Source organism: Heterodontus francisci, chromosome 3, assembly GCF_036365525.1.
Source record: "Heterodontus francisci isolate sHetFra1 chromosome 3, sHetFra1.hap1, whole genome shotgun sequence".
NCBI classification, from domain to species: Eukaryota; Metazoa; Chordata; class Chondrichthyes; order Heterodontiformes; family Heterodontidae; genus Heterodontus; species Heterodontus francisci.
In genome coordinates this window covers 110,222,257-110,244,961 of record NC_090373.1, presented here as the reverse complement: position 1 = coordinate 110,244,961, position 22,705 = coordinate 110,222,257, and the positions used below count along the sequence as shown (strand labels likewise).

At 42.6% G+C, this 22,705-nt stretch overlaps 1 protein-coding gene across 3 annotated transcripts in view; it reads right to left on the bottom strand.

Moving 5' to 3' along the window:
• Window positions 1–1,184: 1,184 nt before the first annotated feature.
• fam184ab (family with sequence similarity 184 member Ab) overlaps window positions 1,185–22,705 on the bottom strand; it is a 228,215-nt gene continuing 206,694 nt past the window's right edge. Inside the window, exons 17-18 of one of the 3 annotated variants that reach the window (XM_068025446.1) lie at window positions 22,445–22,650; window positions 1,185–1,839 (exon numbers count right to left, since the gene is read on the bottom strand). In XM_068025446.1, the coding sequence (XP_067881547.1) occupies window positions 1,752–1,839; window positions 22,445–22,650 (294 nt within the window). In that variant the 3' untranslated portion in view covers window positions 1,185–1,751. Of the gene's footprint in view, window positions 1,840–16,907; window positions 17,964–22,444; window positions 22,651–22,705 lie in introns of those variants that run through there. The other 2 variants (XM_068025447.1, XM_068025448.1) reach the window with 2 other exon arrangements.

The window sequence follows — 22,705 nt, the reverse complement described above, 5'->3', positions numbered from 1 at the left end:
ACGACACTGGTGTGGAGGGGGGGAGGAGGTAAGATTTTCAGTCCGCGGGGGCAGGGAATGGGGTCAAATGACGTAATGGGTTCAGGGGATGATGAGAAGGGTCGCACTTCAAACTTTGTGCAGTTTGGTGGGGGTGGGGTCAGACATAAAAGGTAAGTGTTTGGTGGGGGAAAGGGGAAAGGGTAAATGGTTAATGTAATCACTATTGGGAGTTGGAAAGGGGCATAAGAAATTTATTCATTTAATTTTGAGGGGGTATATGTTAAACCATTTAAATTAGGCAGCAGGGCTGGCTGCCCTTTAAAAATGGCACCAGCGCATGTGCATGGGCAGCTGACGCCATTGCCGGGTCAAAAAGCCCGCCCCCTTCCACGTGATTGGGGGAGGCCGGCCGCCCCAGCTATTTAAATGAGCTGCCGCGCAGGAGATTGCGGCGGCTCTTTGGCGTGCAGTCCGCCATTTTTTGAGCTTGCCGCCGAATCCCAACCCTATGTCACAGCTTTTCTACAGGAGACTACTAGTCTGCAACATTGTGATGGTATCTTTAGGTTTATGCTCCTCACATAATTTCGTCAGAGCCTATCAAACTGGGCTTTGCTGCCATAGCACGTGGAATAAACAATATTCTTTGCTCATCTGCATCATTTCCTCATGTTGAAAAGATTTGATTGTAAAATTTGGTGTGTAAGCCGTGCATGTTTTTGATATGCTGTGAATACAGTATGGTGGCTTAGAGCCAGCAGATTTAAAGGGTTTTGATTAAAATGACAGCCATACAAGAGTGGTTTTATACACTGGCTGTTACTGCATTTCTCTTGGAATCCAACCAAAACTGCATGTTGTATTGCAAATTAAATGAAAAGGACTCAACATTATTGTTAAGTTCTTTTATTCAGCCTGCAAGGTACCCAAGTGGTCACTTACCCTGCTTTGAGAATGTTATATTTGATATTGTTTATTTTATACACAGCACATTTTAATGGCACTCTGAGTAGCATATTATTGCATTTGCTCCAATGAACTGGAATGAACAAACAGTAAATAAAATCCAAATGTCAAGCAATGCTAATGGTTAATTCATGAATTGATCCTGTGATAAAATATGACCTTGAACAAAAAAAATGTTACAGGAACAAAAGTTTATTTAGCAATCAATACAAACTTTCAGACAATGAGACATCCCAAGGTAAAATACAAATAGTATTTCACAGATACATTTTTTTTTAACATATTGCACATTTGTACATGAAATTATATATGTAACTTTAAAGAGGTAAATACATACCGAAAAGATGCCAAGCAGACACAAGGCTTTTCTCTCAAGAGTCGAGATAATCACAAGGAAAGTCACTGTTAATCACTGTTAGCCACTCTATTAGCCAGTTAAGAATGTTTTTGGCAGACTTGGAAGAACATCACCTGTTCAACCTCTCAACTAGGGAACAGTATGAGGAGTAATGAGTCCAAAATCATAATTTAAAATTAAAATAGATAAAACAAAATAAAATACACCTTGTGCTGTTGCAAATATTACATTGATTATTTAAAGTCCTAGATGGCATTTCAAAGTGACTCAGGCAAATAACACAAGTCCTCACAATTAGTGCTGTTACTGCTGTAACTAGTCCTTTTTCAAGATTTTATTACAATAAATATATCCAAATGTGCTAAAAGAAAATGGATTTTTATAGCATCATGCTTGTACTGCAGAACTATGTGCTTTTAAAGATCCATTAGGAGTTTGGCTAGTCTTAGAAAGTAAAATATCTTGCAAACCATTCCTCATGCTGTGGATCAGATGAAGAGTCTGTGACTGGTGTGGTTTCTGTCTGTGCAGGGCTACATTAAGAAAGAGAAACCACTTTTATAAATTTGAACAGTGGCAGTTAAAAAGACATCTGATCACATTACTTACCTCCAATGGCACAGCCTTTCTCATACTTTTGAAAGAAGTTCAATTTCCACATACAAATAGGAACTGCAGTCATTTCACAATGGAACAATGTCCTTTCATGAAATTTGGACCATTAAATTGGCACTTTGATCAGGTGGTCTTACCACATTCAAATTGCAAAGTTTTGTATGCAAGACTTCATTCTGATCTATTTCTATGATTGGACAAAGCAGCACTGAGACCTCAAATTTACAAATAATGAAAACATACATACAAAGAGAACAAAGCAGCTCCAGCTAATGATGAATAGTAAATCAAGGTTGTGAGGCAGCTTTGCACATGAAGTGAAATAATAAGGAACAGCATACCTAGAGTATTCAACCTGCCCATTCAAAGTAGTGAAAAAGCTGGTTAGGGATTTAAATCCTAGATGTTCAAGTCAGATATCTGCACAGTAATACCAAGGAGGCAGATTGAGACAATAATAATGACTAAAACATCAAGGATTTGTGAATATGTACTCCCAGATCCCTATGTTCTGGTACTCCCTCAAAATAGGAGCATTTAGATTATGTTCTTTCTCCCAAAGTGCATTACTTCACACTTACCCACATTAAAGACCTCAATTAGGCCTTTAAACCTTAACATTTCAACCTACTAAACTTAAGGGAATACAACCAACCTTATGCATCCTGTCCTCATAACTCTTAAGTTTTCATACACCATAATAAAGCTGTGTGGCCTTCTGCTCAATTTCCCAGAAGGGTTTTGAGGTGCAATTAAAGCACAATGCCACTAACTTCGTGAAGGATGAGCATTTCTTTTGTCAAGGCTGGGAAGTAATTGTCTTGAACACAGCTGAGTATGATGCCTTGCAACAGTTAAGTTGTGGAGAAGGGAAGCAGCCATTTTACTCAAAATACATAGCATTTGGCTCAGAGTCTTGCCCTAGTTTTTATGGCTTTTTTTGCTGGGGCAAATGTAGCATTTTCTTACTTTCGATTGAAATGATACCAAGAAGCTAGGTAACAGAAACTGTTTTGAAGGAAAACTGTGGGCTGGATTTTGTTAAGCTCCTGATGTTGGGCTCCTTGGCAGGGATGGGGTGGTGGGGGGGGGGGGGGGGGGAGGAGGGGGAGGGGCGGAAGATCAAAGCGGCAACGGCCTGCCATGGAGCCCGACACCAAGAATGCCTGTTTGAATCGTCCCAGTGGCGGGGAAGCTCCGTGGCGGAGTTGGATTTCAATATTAAAATCAGCTATTTAAATATATTTAAATAGAGGCCAGAGCGATCTTACTGACCGTTCCGAATCTTCCAAGCAACGTACAGCACTACCACGCCTTCCCTTTCCCATCCAGGGAAAGCTGGCGCACCAAAGTGAGGAAAGGGGGATCTCTGCATTTGTAATGAAGTGGGTTGGGGCGGGGGAAGTCAACTCTGCATTGTCGGTGTTGTTGTTGGGGGAGTGGGGGTGGGGGAGAAGGTTTGAACTCTGCACTTAAGTCAGTTGGGGGGAGTGAAAGGGGTCAACTCTGCACTGAGTGCATTTGGGATATTTGGGATGGAAATGGGATAATCAGGGCTTTTTGGTGTAGTTGGGGGCGAGTAGAATTTTTCTTTGTTGCTGTTGGGGCGTTGGGGTCAACTTTCATCTGTCAAAGCAGGCCTGGCAGCCCTTTAAAAATGGCACCAGTGCCTGTGCAGAAACAGGTGACGCCGTTGACAATGTCGCCGAGACCGCCCCCACTACATGCCGTCCTGCATATTATAATGAGCCACTGTGCGCTAGGTCTTTGAGGAAGTAACGAACAATATGGATAAAGAGGAACCTGTGGATGTGGTGTACTTGGATTTCCAGAAGGTATTTGGCAAGGTGCTGCATCAAAGGTTACCAAACAAAATAAGAGCCCATGGTATAAGGGTAACATATTAGCATGGATAGAGGATTGGTTAGCTAATGAGAAACAGAGAGTAGGCATAAAGTGTCATTTTCAGGGTGGCAAGCTGTAACTCGTGGAGTGGCACAGGGATCAGTGCTGGGGCCTCAACTATTTACAATCTATAATCAATGATTTGGATGAAGGGACAAAATGTATGATAGCTAAATTTGTTGATGACACAAAGTAGGTAGGAGAGTAAGTTGTGGAGAGGACATAAGGAGTCTTTAAAGGGATACAGACAGGTTAAGTGAGTGGGCAAAGATCTGGCAGATGGAGTATAATGTGGAAAAGTGTGACCTTGTCCACTTTGGCCGGAAGACTAGAAAAGCAACATATTATTTAAATGCGGAGAGATTGCAGAACTCTGAGATGCAGAGGGATCTGGGTGTCCTAGTACATGAAACACAAAAAGTTAGTGTGCAGGTACAGCAAGTGATATAGGTGGCAAATGCAATGTTGTCATCTATTGCAAGAGGAATGGAATATAAAAGTAGAGATGTTTTACTAGAATTGTGAGACCATATCGAGAAAATTGTGTATAGTTTTGGTCTCCTTATTTAAGAAAGGATATAACTGCATTGGAAGCAGTGCAGAGAAGGTTCACTCGACTATTTTCCTGGGATGAGAGGGTTATCTTATGAGGAAAGGTTGGACAGGTTCGTGTTGTACTCATTGGAGTTTAGGAGGATGAAAGGTGATCTGATTGAAACATATAAGAACCTGAGAGGACTTGACAGGGTGGTTGTGGAAAGGATGTTTCCCCTTGTGGGAAAGATTAAAAGTAGGGGCCACAGTTAAAAATTAAGGGGTCTCTCATTTAGGACAGATATGAGGAGACATTTTTTCTCTCAGCGGGTCGTGAGTCTGTGGAACTCTCTTCCCTGGAGAGTGGTAGATGCAGTGTCACTGAATGATTTTACGGCAGAGGTAGACAGAATCTTGACAAACAAGGGAGTCAAAAGGTATTGGGGGGAGGCAGGATAGTGGAGTTGAGTCCACAAACAGATCAACCATAATCTTATGGAATGGCGGAGCAGGCTCGATGGGCTGAATGGCCTACTCCTGCTTGGTGTTCGTATGTTCGTATCTATGGCAGCCTGCTGCCAGCACATGCAGGTTGCCATTTTTTTCACCCACCGCTGCTCCCAGCAGCAGGAAAATAAAACCCAGCCCAGTGTGTGCATGCTTATTCAAGGAAAGAAAAGCTTGAGAAAGGGGTCTGCTGAGATTCACCAAACAGATCACAAACTGTGACCAGCATCCTTGATCAAATCAAGATACCAGCTAATACAAGGCTATATGAATGCAGCTAAGTTTAGCTTTTCTTTGTACATAACATTAAATGTCAGTTATATTGGTCCTTTTTTCAAGGTGTTTAGATTTGGAAGTAGGCTCGCCATCTGCTGTTAAAGCTGATGGTCTAGGAGCAGCTGCAGGTCTTGATGAGAATCTGATTCATTGTACAATTTAACCCTTCCATTAGATATATTTTGCAAGAATAAATGGCCCTGAAAAAATGTTATTTGAACAGTACAACCCATCTGCCTTGTGCTTCTAATGTCCTTTGCCCTTATAAAATTTCTATACTGTCCCTTCCTCAATCTGTTGACAGATTCCACAGGTTGAAACATCAACCTAACCACTACGAAGTCAATAAAAAGGAATGAAACCGGACGGACCACCCGGCATCGACCTAGGCACCAGAAACGACAACAGCAAACCCAGCCCTGTCAACCCTGCAAAGTCCTCCTTACAAACATCTAGGGGCTTGTGCCAAAGTTGGGAGAGCTGTCCCACAGACTAGTCAAGCAACAGCCTGACATAGTCATACTCATGGAATCATACCTTACAGACAACGTCCCAGACACTGCCATCACAATCCCCGGGTATGTCCTGTCCCACCGGCAGGACAGACCTACCAGAGGTGGTGGCACAGTGGTATACAGTAGGGAGGGAGTTGCCCAGGGAGTCCTCAACATCGACTCCGGACCCCATGAAGTCTCATGGCATCAGGTCAAAAATGGGCAAGGTAACCTCCTGCTGATTACCACCTACCGCCCTCCCTCAGCTGATGACTCAGTATTCCTCCATGTTGAATACCATTTGGAGGAAGCACTGAAGGTGGCAAGGGCACAAAATGTACTCTGGGTGGGGGACTTCAATGTCCATCACCAAGAGTGGCTCGGTAGCACCACTACTGACCGAGCTGGCTGAGTCCTAAAGGACATGGCTGCTAGACTGGGTCTGCGGCAGGTGGTGAGGGAACCAACACGAGGGAAAAACATACTTGACCTTGTCCTCACCAATCTGCCTGCCGCAGATGCTTCTGTCCATGACTGTATTGGTAGGAGTGACCAGTGCATAGTCCTTGTGGAGACGAAGTCCCGCCTTCACATTGAGGATACCGTCCAACATGCTGTGTAGCACTATCACCGTGCTAAATGGGATAGATTTCGAACAGATCTAGCAATGCAAAACTGGGCATCCATGAGGCGCTGTGGGCCATCAGCAGCAGCAGAATTGTACTCAATTACAATCTGTAACCTCATGGCCAGGAGACCAACCCTGGTTCAATGAAGTGTGCAGGAAGGCATGCCAGGAGCAGCACCAGGCACACCTCAAAATCAGGTGTCAACCTGGTGAAGCAACAACACAGGACTATCTGCATGCCAAACTGCGTAAGCAGCATGTGATAGACAGAGCTAAGCGATCCCATAACCAACGGATCAGATCGAAGCTCTGCAGTCCTGCCACATCCAGCCGTGAATGGTGGTGGACAATTAAACAACTAACTGGAGGAGGTGGCTCCACAAATATCCCCATCGTCAATGATGGGGGAGCCCAGCACATCAGTGCGAAAGATAAGGCTGAAGCATTTGCAACAATCTTCAGCTAGAAGTGCCCAGTTGATAATCCATCTCGGCCTCCTCCTGAAGTCCCCAGCATCACAGATGCCAGACTTCAGCCAATTCAATTCACTCCGCGTGATATCAAGAAACGACTAAAGACACTGGATACTGCAAAAGCTATGGGCCCTGACAATATTCCGGCAATAGTACTGAAGACCTGTGCTCCAGAACTTGCCGCGCCCCTAGCCAAGCTGTTCCAGTACAGCTACAACACTGGCATCTACCCTGCAATGTGGAAAATTGCCCAGGTATGTCCTGTACACAAAAAGCAGGACAAGTCCAACCCGGCCAATTACCACCCCATCAGCCTACTCTCAATCATCAGTAAAGTGATGGAAGGTGTCATCAACAGTGCCATCGAGCGGCACTTGCTTAGCAACAACCTGCTCAGTGATGCTCAGTTTGGGTTCCGACAGGGCCACTCAGCTCCTGACCTCATTACAGCCTTGGTTCAAACATGGACAAAAGTGCTGAACTCAAGAAGTGAGGTGAGAGTGACTGCCCTTGACATCAAGGCAGCATTTGACAGAGTATGGCATCAAGGAGCCCGAGCAAAACTGAGGTCAATGGGAATCAGGGGGTAAAGCCTCCGCTGGCTGCAGTCATACCTAGCGCAAAGGAAGATGGTTGTGGTTGTTGGAGGTCAATCATCTGAGCTCCGGGACATCACTGCAGGAGTTCCTCAGGGCAGTGTCCTAGGCCCAAACATCTTCAGCTGCTTCATCAATGTGCTTCCTTCAATCAAAAGGTCAGAAGTGGGGATGTTCGCTGATGATTGCACAATGTTCAGCACCATTCGTGAATCCTCAGATACTGAAGCAGTCCGTGTAGAAATGCAGCAAGACCTGGACAATATCCACGCTTGGGCTGATAAGTGCCAAGTAACATTCGTGCCACACAAGTGCCAGGTAATGACCATCTCCAACAAGAGAGAATCTAACCATCTCCCTTTGACATTCAACGGCATTACCATTGCTGAATCCCCCACTATCAACATCCTGGAGGCTACTATTGACCAGAAACTGAACTGGAGTAGCCATATAAATACCGTGGTTACAAGAGCAGGTCAGAGGCTAGGAATCCTGAGGTGAGTAACTCACCTCCTGACTCCCCAAAGCCTGTCCACCATCTACAAGGCACAAGTCAGGAGTGTGATGGAATACTCTCCACTTGCCTGGATGGGTGCAGCTCCAGCAACACTCAAGAAGCTCGACACCATCCAGGACAAAGCAGCCCGCTTGATTGTCACCCCATCTACAAACAGTCACTCCCTCCACCACAGACGCACAGTGGCAGCAGTGTGTACCATCTACAAGATGCACTGCAGCAATGCACCAAGGCTCCTTAGACAGCACCTTCTAAACACGCGACCTCTACCAACTAGAAGGACAAGGGCAGCAAATACATGGGAACACCACCTGCAAGTTCCCGTCGAAGTCACCCACCATCCTGACTTGGAAGTATCTCGCCTTTCCTTCACTGTCGCTGGGTCAAAATCCTGGAACTCCCTTTCTAACAGCACTATGGGTATACCTACCCTAAATGGACTGCAGCGGTTCAAGAAGGCAGCTCACCACCACCTTCTCACGGGCAATTAGGGATGGGCAATAAATGCTGGCCTTGCCAGTGACGACCACATCCCATGAATGAATTTAAAAAAAAAATCAAGCTCGAGTCAAGACACAACAAAGAATAGGTTTCGAGCAGTTACATTATTTCAGAGCACTCTTAAGCAATCTGGGCAACTTTCCAAAAAATAAATGGAGGAATTCCAACAAAACAACCAGAAGTTGACAAAACAGTGTTTGGCAGCGCAGCAGTATATTGAAGATAATTGAAGATATGGACAACATAAAAGCAGATAGCAGCACCATAAATCTGCAGCCGTTTTGACAGACTCCACCCTAACTTTGGCAGGATGATCAGAAACTAGGCTGGGATCCAGACACGCTGTTTCTGCAATGACCTGTTGAAGGCAGTGCATATGTCTATCCCAAACATGGCCAAATCATAAGTAGACAGGGTGAGGCTAAAGCAGGGAAATCCCAATAGTGGGAGTTCTGAGCCATGGACCTTCAATATGATCTGGCATATATTCAGCAGAAGTGCATTGGGTCATACCAGGCATACATAAGAAATAGGAGCAGAGGCAGACCATTCCACTGTTCAATAAGATCAAGGCTGATCTTCTACATCTGCTACACCTTCCCACTCTATCCTCAGATCCTTTGATTCCCTTAGTATCCAAACCCTTGGAGTGAAGAAATTTCTCCTTAACTCAGCCTTAAATGATCAACCCCTTATTCTGAGACTGTGATCCCTTGTTCCAGACTCCACAGCCAGGAGATTCCCAGCATCAATGCTGTCAAGCCCCTTAAGAATTTTATATGATTCAATGAGATAACTTCTCAGTCTTCTAAATTCAAGGGAATAAAGGCCTAAAACTATTCAATCTCCATCATCCCAGGTGAACTGTTGTTGCACCCTCTAAGGTATGTATTATCCTCCCTTAGGAAAGGGCAGCAAAACTGTGTGCAGAACTTCAGGTGTGATCTCACCAAGGATATAACTGCAGTATGACTTATTTACTTTTATACTCTAATCCCTTTGTAATAAAGGCTAACATACCATTTGCTTTCCTAATTGCTTGCTGACCCTTCATGTGAACGTTTTGTGATTCATGTACAATGACCACCAGATCCTTCTGAATATCAACTTTTCTTGGTCTTTCACTATTTGAAAATATTCTGCTTTTCTATTTTTCTTACCAAAGTGGATAACTTCACATTTCTCCACATTATATTCCACTAGCCACATTCTTGCTCACTCACTTAACCTGTCTAAATCCTCTTACAGTCTCTTTGCATCTTCTTCACAGCTTACTTTCCCACCTAACTTTGTATCGTCAGCAAATTTGGATACATTATACTCGGTCCCCTCATCCAAGTTATTGATATAGATTGTAAAATAGCTGAGGTTCAAGCACTGACCCTTGCTGTATTCCAACCTGATAATGTCCTGTTCAGTCCTACTCCCTGTATTCTATAATCAATCCTCAATCTATGCTAATATATTGCCCTCAATTCCATGAGCCCTAAATTTGTGTAATAACCTCTTGTGCAGCACCTTACTGAATGCTTTTTGAAAATCCAGATATACTAACTCCACTGTTTCCCCCTTATTACCCCACTAGGTACAACCTCAAAAAACTATCAGATTTGTCCAACACAATTTCGCTTTCATAAATCCATGGTGACTCTGCTCATCATATTATGATTTGCTAAATACTTCGAAGTCATGTCCCTAATACCCATCTGACCATAGTCAACATGGATTTATGAATGGGAAATCATGTTTGATGAACCTATTGGGGGTTTTTTTGAGGATATTATTAACAGAATTGATAAAGGGGAGTTGGTGGATGTAGTCTACTTGGATTTTCAGAAGTCTTTTATTAAAGTTCCCCACAGGAGGTTGGTTAGCAAAATTAAAGCACATGGGATAGGAGGTAATATACTGGCATGGATTAAGGATTGGTTAACAGGCAGAAAAAACAGAGTAGGAATAAACGGGTCATTCCCGTGTTGGTAGGCTGTGATCAGTGGGGTACTGCAAGGATCAGTACTTGGGCCCCAGCTGTTCAAAATCATATCTTTGGCATCCTTATCTCGAGAGACAATGGGTAAGCGCCTGGAGGTGGTCAGTGGTGTGTGGAGCAGCGCCTGGAGTGGCTATAAAGGCCAATTCTAGAGTGACAGGCTCTTCCACAGGTGCTGCAGAAAAATTTGTTTGTCGGGGCTGTTACACAGTTGGCTCTCCCCTTGCGCCTCTGTCTTTTTTCCTGCCAACTGCTAAGTCTCTTCGACTCGCCACACTTTAGCCCTGCCTTTATGGCTGCCCGCCAGCTCTGGCGAATGCTGGCAACTGACTCAAACGACTTGTGATCAATGTCACAGGACTTCATGTCGTGTTTGCAGACGTCTTTAAAGCGGAGACATGGACGGCCGGTGGGTCTGATACCAGTGGCGAGCTCGCTGTACAATGTGTCCTTGGGGATCCTGCCATCTTCCATGCGGCTCACATGGCCAAGCCATCTCAAGCGCCGCTGACTCAGTAGTGTGTATAAGCTGGGGATGTTCACCGCCTCGAGGTTCAAAATATATATCAATGATTTGGATGTGGGGACCAAATGTAATATTTCCAAGTTTGCGGATGAAACAAAACTAGGTGGGAATGTGTGTTGTGAGGAAGATGCAAAGCGGCTTCAAGGGGATTTGGACAGACTTAGTGAGTGGACAAGAACGTGTCAGCTGGAATATAATGTGGAAAATGTGAGGTTATCACTTTGGTAGGAGGAATAGATGTGCAGAGTATTTCTTAAATGGGCAGAAATCAGAAAGTGGAGATGTACAAAGGGACCTGGGTATCCCCATCAATATGTCACTGAAAGCCTGCATGCAGGTGCAGCAAGAAATTAAGAAGGCTAATGGTATGTTAGTCTTTATTGCAACAGGATTTGAGCATAGGAGTAGTGAAGTCTGCTTCAATTGTATAGAACCTTAGACTGCACCTGGAGTACTGTGTGCAGTTTTGATCCCCTTACCTTAGGAAGGATATTATTGACATAGAGAGAGTGCAATGAAGGTTCACCAGACTTGTTCCCGGGATGGCGGGGCAGTCCTATGAAGAGAGATTGGAGAAACTGGGCTGGTATTCTCTAGAGTTTTGAAGAATGACAGGTGATCTCATTGAAACCTACAAAATACTTAAAGGGATAGACAGGATAGATGCAGATAAGATGTTTCTCCTGGTTGGGGATTCCAGAACCAGGGGACACAATTTCAAAATAAGGGGGAAGCCACTTAGGATCAAGTTGAGGAGAAATTTCTTTACTCGGGGGTTGTGAATCTTTGGACTTTTCTACCCCAGAGGGCTGTGCAAGCTCAGTCATTGAGTATGTTTCAAGCAGAGATTGACATATTTCTAAATGCCAATGAAATAAAATGATATGGAGATAGTGTGGGAAAAAGGCATTGAAGTGGATGATCAGCTATGAGCATATTGAATGGCGGAGCAGGCTCAATGGGCTGAATGGCCTCCTGTTCCTGTGACCTCCAATGGAAAAGGGTCCTGCTTGATATCAAGGCTGGATTGTGATCTAGACTATGAAAATTAATTTTATTTTTCAATGAACATTTTACAGTGGCTCTCTGACAAAGAGGTCTGTGGAAACAGTTATAATATGTTTCTGGTGTGGAGTGCCCCAAATATGCTCAAAGCCATTTGAATGCATTTTAATTGCACTATATCCTTCTGGACCCTCCAAAATCTGGTATGGTTAGAGTTAAACACATCTTGGCACTTACACTGAATGCAGCCCCCCTACCTTCTCACCCCAATTTTAGGCCAATGCATGGTTGAGATGCTGGGAATAGGTAGAATTGGCCAGAAATTTTACTTCTCTAGGGATGATGAACTCATGGAACAGAATACCAGAACAGGCAGTACTGGTTGATTCTTTGAAGACCAAACAGGCAATAGCTAGAAGTCTGGACAAAAGGGGCCACTGTGCCATATAGAATAAAAAGAAAAATGATTTGGGATAATAGTTATGGGACCTCCTTGGGCTTGCTTGATTACTCATGAAAGGTTGGAGAAGATTTTATGACAGAGGGCTCCTGAATTAGCTACCACTTCTGGGGCAGATGGTGGGAAGAAAGTTTTTGTATTGGGGTGAGCATGGATGGGCCTGACAGCCTTTTCTCATCCTGGATACATAAACAAGCACAGAATACTGAAGATGCCAATGCATTGAAAAAAAAAAACTAGAGTATTCCTGAAAGTTGGTTGGGGAAAAAGAAAAGAATCCTTATTAAAAAAAAAACTTCCAATTATTCTCATAGCCTTCTCTTGGCATATTGCTCATGAACAAGTCACAAAAGAAGTTCTGGTCACGAAATCTGAGTTTGAATCCAGTCCACGAAGATGGTTTGGAAGTTTCTTTTCTCTCTTCTGGCTGCAAGAATGCTTATTTTTTATCCAACCATAGTTGTCAGCCCAAAGTTCTCTTAATGAGATAAATTAATTGATCTTTGAGACACTTTAGATTTTAAATTAAGAGGGTTAATCATTTGTGTTAGGAAAGCAAAGTCCAAAAACAATGTATAATTTTACATATTAGATGAGGTACGAATTCATCTATTCTAAATTATCAAAGACAACCTGAACTCCAACCATGGCAGGAACAGGTCATTCTGAAATGCTCTCAATGGGGAAGAACACTGCTGATTTAGGGAAACGAGAATATGCATTTAAAAGCACCGTTCACAACCTCAGGAGATCTCAGTGCTTCACAGCCTTCGATGAATATTTAAGTGTAGCCACTATTATATATAGAATACACAGCAGCCAATTTGCATACAGAACAGACCCACAAATAGTACTGAGATAAATGTTAAACCAGATCATCTGTTTCAGTGATGTTGGTTGAGGGATAAATGGTGACCAGGACACCTCCCCTACTTTTATGTTCATCTTAAAACAGCAGACAAGGTATCAGTTTAACATCTCACTTGAAAGACAACACCTCCGAGAATGCAGCACTGCTTCAGTACTGGACTGAAGTTTCAGCCTAGATTACGTGCTCAAGGCTCTGAAATGGGTGTCAACCCCCAACATTCTGACTCAAAGCAAAGAATGTTACCAGTTCAGTGGATTTAGATTTTGTACATTTTTAGATTTAGAGATACAGCACTGAAACAGGCCTTTCGGCTCACCGAGTCTGTGCCGACCATTAACCACCCATTTATACTAACCCTACACTAATCCCATATTCCTACCACATCCTCACCTGTCCCTATATTCCCCTACCACCTACCTATACTAGGGGCAATTTATAATGACCAATTAACCTATCAACCAGCAAGTCTTTGGCATGTGGGAGGAAACCGGAGCATCCGGTGGAAACCCACACAGACATAGGGAGAACTTGCAAACTCCACACAGGCAGTATCCAGAATTGAACCTGGGTCCCTGGAGCTGTGAGGCTGCGGTGCTAACCACTGCGCCACTGTGCCGCCCTAAATATCTGTCATCCAAAGCGATACTACTTGTTTTGCGATACTGTCCTAGATGAATTTCTACCCTATTATTTCCAGTAATTGAAGAGTCTAGAATGAGTGGACATAAATAAGGTTAAATGTAAGGAATTAAGAAATGGAAGTTGGAAAAAAAATTACACAGCAGGATTGGAATGCTGTGGAATGCACTTATAGAGTTAGCAATTGCCTGTCAACATTTAATAATGAGCCAGATCTTGCTAGAATGAGATATCTCGCAGCATGCTTCAGCTGCAAAAATTTTTAAACAACAACTTGTTAGAATTGAGAGCTTATGACAGTGTGGCAAGGGGCATTTGGTGAACACCGGGATCAACAGTGTATCTCAGAATGAGATTTAAGGATTGGGAAAGAAACAGATGAACAACAAAGAAGGATGAAGCAGAGTGGGTTAATTCAATTTCAAATCAAGTGCAGAAAGAGAAATAAAGAGAGGGAACAATATATTGGAGCGAAAACAAAGAAACAGAAAGAAAAAGAAAAAAAATAAGTTTAAAATTTTACATTTTACATTTTAAAAAAATCTCAAATAACAATTGACTACATGCAGGAATTAGGTTGAACAGTTTAAACTCTTCCCTTTCTGGGCCAGAGGGGTTGGTTGGTATTTCATTAACAATTATCATGACATCAAAAAGGCACTTACTCTGTTCAGTTTGAGCCCAAACTTTCTTCGGCAATGTTAAAGAGCATTTGTTTTTTTTTTATTCATTCATGGGATGTGGGCGACGCTGGTCAGGCCAACATTTATTGCCCATCCCTAATTGCCCTCAAGAAGGTGGTGGTGAGCTGCCTTCTTGAACCGCTGCAGTCCATTTGGGGTAGGTATACCCACAGTGCTGTTAGAAAGGGAGTTCCAGGATTTTGACCCAGCGACAGTGAAGGAACGGCAATATAATTCCAAGTCAGGATGGTGTGTGTGACTTGGAGGGGGTGGTGTTCCCTTGTATTTGCTGCCCTTGTCTTTCTAGTTGGTAGAGGTCGCGGGTTTGGAAGGTACTGTCTAAGGAGCCTTGGTGCATTGCTGCAGTGCATCTTGTAGATGGTACACACTGCTGCCACTGTGCGTCAGTGGTGGAGGGAGTGAATGTTTGTAGATGGGGTGCCAATCAAGCAGGCTGCTTTGTCCTGGATGGTGTCGAGCTTCTTGAGTGTTGTTGGAGCTGCACCCATCCAGGCAAGTGGAGAGTATTCCATCACACTCCTGACTTGTGCCTTGTAGATGGTGGACAGGCTTTGGGGAGTTACTCACCTCAGGATTCCTAGCCTCTGACCTGCTCTTGTAACCACGGTATTTATATGGCTATTCCAGTTCAGTTTCTGGTCAATGGTAGCCCCTAGGATGTTGATAGTGGGGGATTCAGCAATGGTAATGCTGTTGAATGTCAAGGGGAGATGGTTAGATTCTCTCTTGTTGGAGATGGTCATTGCCTGGCACTTGTGTGGTGCGAATGTTACTTGCCACTTATCAGCCCAAGACTGGATATTGTCCAGGTCTTGCTGCATTCCTACACGGACTACTTCAGTATCTGAGGAGTCACGAATGGTGCTGAACATTGTGCAATCATCAGCGAACATCCCCACTTCTGACCTTATGATTGAAGGAAGGTCGTTGATGAAGCAGCTGAAGATGGTTGGACCCAGGACTCTACTCTGAGGAACTCCTGCAGTGATGTCCTGGAGCTCAGATGATTGACCTCCAACAACCACAGTCATCTTCCTTTGCGCTAGGTATGACTCCAGCCAGCAGAAGGTTTTCCCCGATTCCCACTGACCTCAGTTTTGCTAGGGCTCCTTGATGCCATACTCGGTCAAATGCTGTCTTGATGTCAAGGGCAGTCACTCTCACCTCACCTCTTGACTTTAGCTCTTTTGTCCATGTTTCAACCAAGGCTGTAATGAGGTCAGGAGCTGAGTGGCCCTGGTGGAAGCCAAACTGAGCATCACTGAGCAGGTTATTGCTAAGCAAGTGCCGCTTGATGGCACTGTTGATGACACCTTTCACCACTTTACTGATGATTGAGAGTAGGCTGATGGGGCGGTAATTGGCTGGGTTGGACTTGTCCTGCTTTTTGTGTACAGGACATACCTGGGCAATTTTCCACATTGCAGGGTAGATGCCAGTGTTGTAGCTGTAGTGGAACAGCTTGGCTAGGGGCACAGCAAGTTCTGGAGCACAGGTCTTCAGTACTATTGCCGGAATATTGTCAGGGCACATAGCCTTTGCAGTATCCAGTGCCTTCAGTCATTTCTTGATATCACGCGGAGTGAATCGAATTGGCTGAAGCCTGGCATCTGTGATGCTGGGGACTTCAGGAGGGGGCCGAGATGGATCATCAACTGGGCACTTCTGGCTGAAGATTGTTGCAAATGCTTCAGCCTATCTTTCGCACTGATGTGCTGGGCTCCCCCATCATTGAGGATGGGGATATTTGTGGAGCCACCTCCTCCAGTTAGTTGTTTAATTGTCCACCACCATTCACGGCTGGATGTGGCAGGACTGCAGAGCTTCAATCTGATCCGTTGGTTATGGGATCGCTTAGTTTCAATATGTAAATCCAACAAGTTCTTAAAAATAACAGAGCAGTTAATGACAAGATGCCATTTGTGCTAAGCAAATGATGGAGCGGCATAAATCAATCAGCAAGTTCTGGAGATCCACAACTCAAGGTATATTTTTTAATCCCCTGAATTTTCTGGATGATTTGCACATTAATAATGGCATGCATTGCTAACACTCCACTATTTTTACAGCAAGATCCTGGTGAACAGGTTAAATTGAAAGGAAGGGGAATAAAGGAATATGGAACAGAATGGGTCATGGGATTAGAGTTACTGTTCATGTGTAGGAGAACACACATTGTTCCTTATGGCCTGTTTCTGCGAGATAATTTGTATATGATTGGAAAAGAAGTACTGCAAAATACAAATCAATAAAACACAGCACCAAAATTTGATCAACTGTACTGAATTGTAACTTAAAATATAGAAAACTAACACAAAACAAGAACTCAAAACAGAAGATAACGTGCAAGTTAGTTTAAAACAGCTGCACTGCATAAAGGGGTATGAATAATATTTATTTAGCAGCACCAACATGCTTTAGTTAATATGCTGCAGGCGTGAGTACAGAAGCAAAACAAAAGCTGGTCTGAAAAATGTATTTATTAAAATAAAAACTTATACTTTAAAAAGTGCATGCTTTACATCAAGTAGTCGCTACCTAACAAAGCAAGATGATACAGTAAGCCATAACAACTGAACAGATGTATGAGTGCTTTCAGATAAAGCTGCGCGATTCATTTTTCTGCTTTTAAATACAGTAAAATATGTAAACATACGTAGATCTTAGAAAATAGTTGTAGCAGCTCCTGTGCAATTATAAATAATTTGTATAGAATATGCTTGCTTATACTAATTATTTACAATATGTTGCGGCACTTTAGTTTTTGATGGTCATTTTTAATTTGGTCAGATTATTTTCACTTGATTTTAAATTCATGGAATTAAGTTGAAAGTGACAAAAATTATAGCTGTGGAAACTATAGCTTTAACGATATAGAGACATAAACTACTGGGCTAAACACTATAGTTCTATAGTTAACAATTGATATGAGAAATGATCTGGAACCTGAAATAAAATTTTGAATAGGCACTATATACACCTTATATTCCAGTTTTGAAAAACAAAAACTATCCATCAGAACTTGTACTGGAAAAACTTTACCATTTACTCATTTTTAAAGGGAAAGAGACTTTACAGGTAATGTACTCACTATGAAGTACTCTATTGTTTATATCTTCCATTGTCTTTGCTTTAAACCCATAACTTTTCTCAAAGTATCCCATCTGGGCAGTCAAAACTGCCACACGTTATATTGAAGATAGGAAGGAGATCCCTATGGATTACGTCCACAAGTTATCAGGATGTTCTCTGCAGCCTGTATTCTTAAAAGGTCAATAGGGAACCTCTTAAAAACAAATCTCATTTTCTTGCAACATCATGCATCAACCATTTTCTGGCAGGAGACCAACTAGCACATATCTGTCTATGCTATTCTCTGCTACAGCATGCTTCACACCTCCAAGTAGCCATCCTTCCTGTTGGAAAAACAACAAACAATGACAGGCTCATTCTTAAAGACACAGTTGACAGTCTTTGAATTAACCATGTGACAAGTCACACAAATCTTTAACACTCAATGGTAACGTATGAGTGGCACCAACACAGAGACAGACCAGGTACTGTACTTTATTTCTAAAATGGCCTCTGCCAAGCTTGGCTGTATTCACATTTATGCTGGTTGTATGGCATGCTTTGCTATATGCATCGAACCACCAAATTAAATGACAATGCTATCAGCTATGGTGCCTGAAACCTCACCACAATTAATTGGTGCATGTTTATCCTGGATGATGATATTGAAAGAGACAACGTATTTTACATTTCATGCAGTGACAGCATTGTGCAAACTGAGATGCAGGCTGAGAAAATGCTGAGGTAAAATATTTGATGAAGGAATGCACCTAAACACCTAGCTCTCATTGCAACTCAATGCTCCAATATTACATCTGTTCAAACTTTGTTCGTAACTGAGACTGCGAAAGCCAATTTAGGTACAAATTTGGGATGGTTTATACTTGAAAAGTAATTCCACTGCCAACTTGATTCAAATATCTCAATCTTTAAAAGTCACTGCTTTTTTTTTCCAATTCACCATTCTTTGTCAGGGTGAGTCTAAATCTAAATAAAAGACAGTGACTCAGCAAGGAAAGTAAAGTGCAGCCATTGCACCAGAATGGTAAGGCTCGAGGCTTCCCAGATAATGGGCCTTGGGCTTCATTAAAATGGAGCTGCTTTGGCACAACAGTCAGCTGTTAAGAGTTGTGAAAAATCCAGCTGTTGCTATCGTCGCAGTGGCCCTCAGATAAGTGGGTCTGGGGGTTGGGGATTGAGGGCTAGGTAACATGGAGCTGGAAGCTGGGGCATAGGTCAGAGATCAGTGTCAGGGATCGCGGGAGCAGAGGGGAGTTCAAGGGCAGGAACCCCATCGCGATCAGGGGTCCGGAGGGGTAGCAATGATGGGGGGGATAGGGAGAAGGGTAATTTTCCACTCGGCATTCTTGGTGGGAAACATTGGCCATCAAGAAGGCACACTGGAAATTCTGGTTGCTGCAGTACATGATTTTTCTGACAATGTTTGAAAAACCATGCACAGCACATGCCACAATTTCAGTGGGCATTTTTATCAGCACGGGCAGTTATTGTGGTCTTGCATGCTATTTTGTGAACATTTATTTAAAGTGTACACTGATGACTGATGAAATATTAGATATGATGCAGAAAAGGAGACAGAATAAGAATAAAGAAAAATGTGACAAAATAGAAAGGTAGATAAGAAAAGCATCTAGGGTGGCCAAAGAAATAGAAGAACTGGAGAAAAGGCATAATATGAGAGCACTGCATGAGAAAGTTAAAGTACTGACAGACAAGAAGAAAATAACCACAAATAGTGACTGTATAAGGAGCAAGGAAGGTGAACTTCTCTTCGAAAAAGGGGCAGAGAAACGATGGCTGGAGTACATTAGTGAGCTGTATGACGATAAAGACAGAAATGAATTGATGCCACCAGAGGGAAAAGAAGGACCAGAGGCAGAAGTCAGTGCAGCGATCAAAAAGATGAAAGCAAAGAAAGCACCTGGAATCCATGAGATACCAGCAGAATGGCTGGAAGCCCTGAATGATGTCAGCATCGGGAAACTGACTGAGCTCTGCAACAACATTTACAGAACAGGATTCATACCTGTGGATCTTCTGCAGTCAGTGTTCATTAAGGTCCAAAAGAAACCAAAAGGTCTAGAGTGTACAGAGCATGGGACAATAAGCCTCATGGGCCATGTGACGACAATGATTTTAACAATCATTTTGGAAAGAAATGACCAGGCTATAGAAGCAGAGATAGATGATAGTCAGGATTCAGACCAAAGAAAGGAACAAGAGAGAGCATCCTTAACTTGAGAGTAGTGATCGAAAGATATCTGGAAGTACAAAAAACCTGTGCATATATACTTTATAGACTATGAAAAGTCATTTGATGGAGTCTAACATTAGAAAATAATGGAATGCTTAAACAAACTAGAAATTGACAAATGATAAAAGGATAATTCAGAATCTATACTGAAAGCAATCAGCGGTGATGAGACGTGACAGTAGCTTGCCAGACAGTTTCCCAATCAAAAGAGGAATGCGTCAGGGTTGAGTTGTGTCCCCAAAACTGTTCAACCTGTACACTGAAACTATTTTCAGAGACATTGAACATTTACCTGGTTGCAATATTGGTGGGGTGAACATTAACAACTTGAGATATGCAGATGACATTGCACTGATTGCAGAGTCAGAAGAGACACTACAGGAAATTGTGAACAAAGTGAATGCAAGGAGTGTGGAATATGGATTAAGGATGAATGTGAAGAAAACCAAGACAATGGTGATGAGCAGGCACCTAAACCCAGAAGTGAAAATTAAATGGACAAGTCTTGGAACAAATGAAAAGGTTTACAAACCTTGGGTAGGTTATCACAGATGACTGGAGATCTGACTGTGAGATCCAAAGGAGAATTGAGATAGCCAAGACCAACTTTGTCATCAGAATGAAGGACTTGCTAACAACAAAAGAAACTGACCCGGAATCTTAGGAAAAGAATGCTGAGATGCTACATTTTGTCATCTACATGCTACATGTTGTCATGTCTCAGAGACATAAACAACAAATAAAGAGAGCTGAATGCATTGGAAATGTGGACAAATCTGAGAATGTTCCGCATATCTTACATATACAGAAAGACTAATGAAGAAGTGCTGGAAATGGCTGGAGAAAAGAGGAAGTTAGTGCATAATATCAAAGAAAGAAAGATACAATACTATGGTCACATCATTAGAGCAGAAGGCAGACAGAGACAATTATTGGAAGGAAAGATCAATGTAAAACGTAGGAAAGGGAAGTAGAGAAGAAAATGGATGACAGATATAATGGACTGGATGCAGCTGACTTATGCAGAATATGTAAGGACAGCACAGGACAGAGGTGGAGATCCAAGACAGTCAACCTTCTGGGAAGAAGATGACACCAATGAACGAACGCTGAAACACTGTATGAGGCAAGGTCAATCTATTTACTTTTAGTGTTTAAATGCTGAATAGGTTATGATCACTAATATGGTTAAAATGACAAAACTGCATTCAGAAGTTCCTAAATTCCAGTGTAATCTCTTCATTGAGCATTAAAGTCCTACTTCATAACAAAAAAGTTTTCCAAAAAATATGTAATATATCTTATAAAATAGAAAAATATTTCAAATTCATTAAAAAGTACCAAGATTATTTTATGCTAAGTCATGTCATTACACCATAATCCTCACCTGTGTAACTAGCTCGTTTTTAAAGCAGTGGAGATAAATAAAAGGCCCAACACTTAAAGAGGAAAACAATCAGCATATTGATCAGAACTATTGAAATAATGGCTTAACAAATTAATTTAAAATTAAATGTGGTAATCATTAGGCTATTAAAATAACATTAATGAGGCCTTCACATCTATTGGAAGGCAGTCACTCAGTTAATTTCAAATTCATGCATACGTTGCAGAGCAGGGGGAAAGTACGCTTTAATTACAAAATTGTGAGCTTGAAATGAATAATTGATCCATCCTAAACACTCGTTGAATCGCAGAAGTGCAGTTTTGGATCATGGTCAGTTTGTACCATCACCTCAATGGTTTTATTGAACATCAGAACAAGAAATAGGAGGAGTAGGCCATTTATTTATTTAGAGATACAGCACTGAAACAGGCCCTTCGGCCCACCAAGTCTGTGCTGACCATCAAACACCTATTTATACTAATCTTACATTAATCCCATATTCCGACTACATCCTCTCAATTCCCCTACCACCTACCTACACTAGGGGCAATTTACAATGGCCAATTTACCTATCAACCTGCAAGTCTTTGGCTGTGGGAGGAAACCGGAGCACCCGGCGGAAACCCAGGCGGTCACAGGGAGAACTTGCAAACTCCGCGCAGGCAGTACCCAGAATTGAACCCGGGTCACTGGAGCTGTGAGGCTGCGGTGCTAACCACTGCGTCACTGTGCCGCCCTTCAAGCCTGCTCCGCCATTCACTAATATGATGGCCGATCGTCTACCTCAATTCCATCTTCTTGCACTATCTCCATTTCCCTGGATTCCCTTGGTATCCAAAAATCTAGCCATCTCCATCTTAAATATACTCAACGACTGAGTATCCACAGCTCTCTAGGGTAGAGAATTCCAAAGATCCACAACTCTGACTGAAGACATTTCTCCTCAGCTTGGTTCTATATGGCGGACCCCTTATTCTGAGATTGTGACCCTAGTTCTAAATTCCTCAGCCAGGGTAAACATCCTCACAACACCTACCCTGTCAAGCCCCTTAAGAATTTTTTTTATGTTCCAATGAGATCACCTCTCATCCTTCTAAACTCTAGGAAATATTGGCCTAGTCTACTCAATTGCTCCTCATGTTATTAACGAGATAGATGCTCACCTCAGAAATCTTTTTGCCTCTTTTGCAGGTACTGGCTGGGGTAGAGGCTTGTTGCTATTGAAGCCAATATCATGAACAGGGGAATTCGGAATTGGCTCCAGGCGGTTGTGTTGATGTTGCCCATTTCCCACTCCTGCAGATTCCACAGCACTTAGATTTGGGGCACTGACAAAACGATTGGCAATTTTATCATTCTTTTTCTTCTGCTGCAATAGAAATAGGAACGATTAACAAAAATATTAATTCCAAACAAAGGTTGTT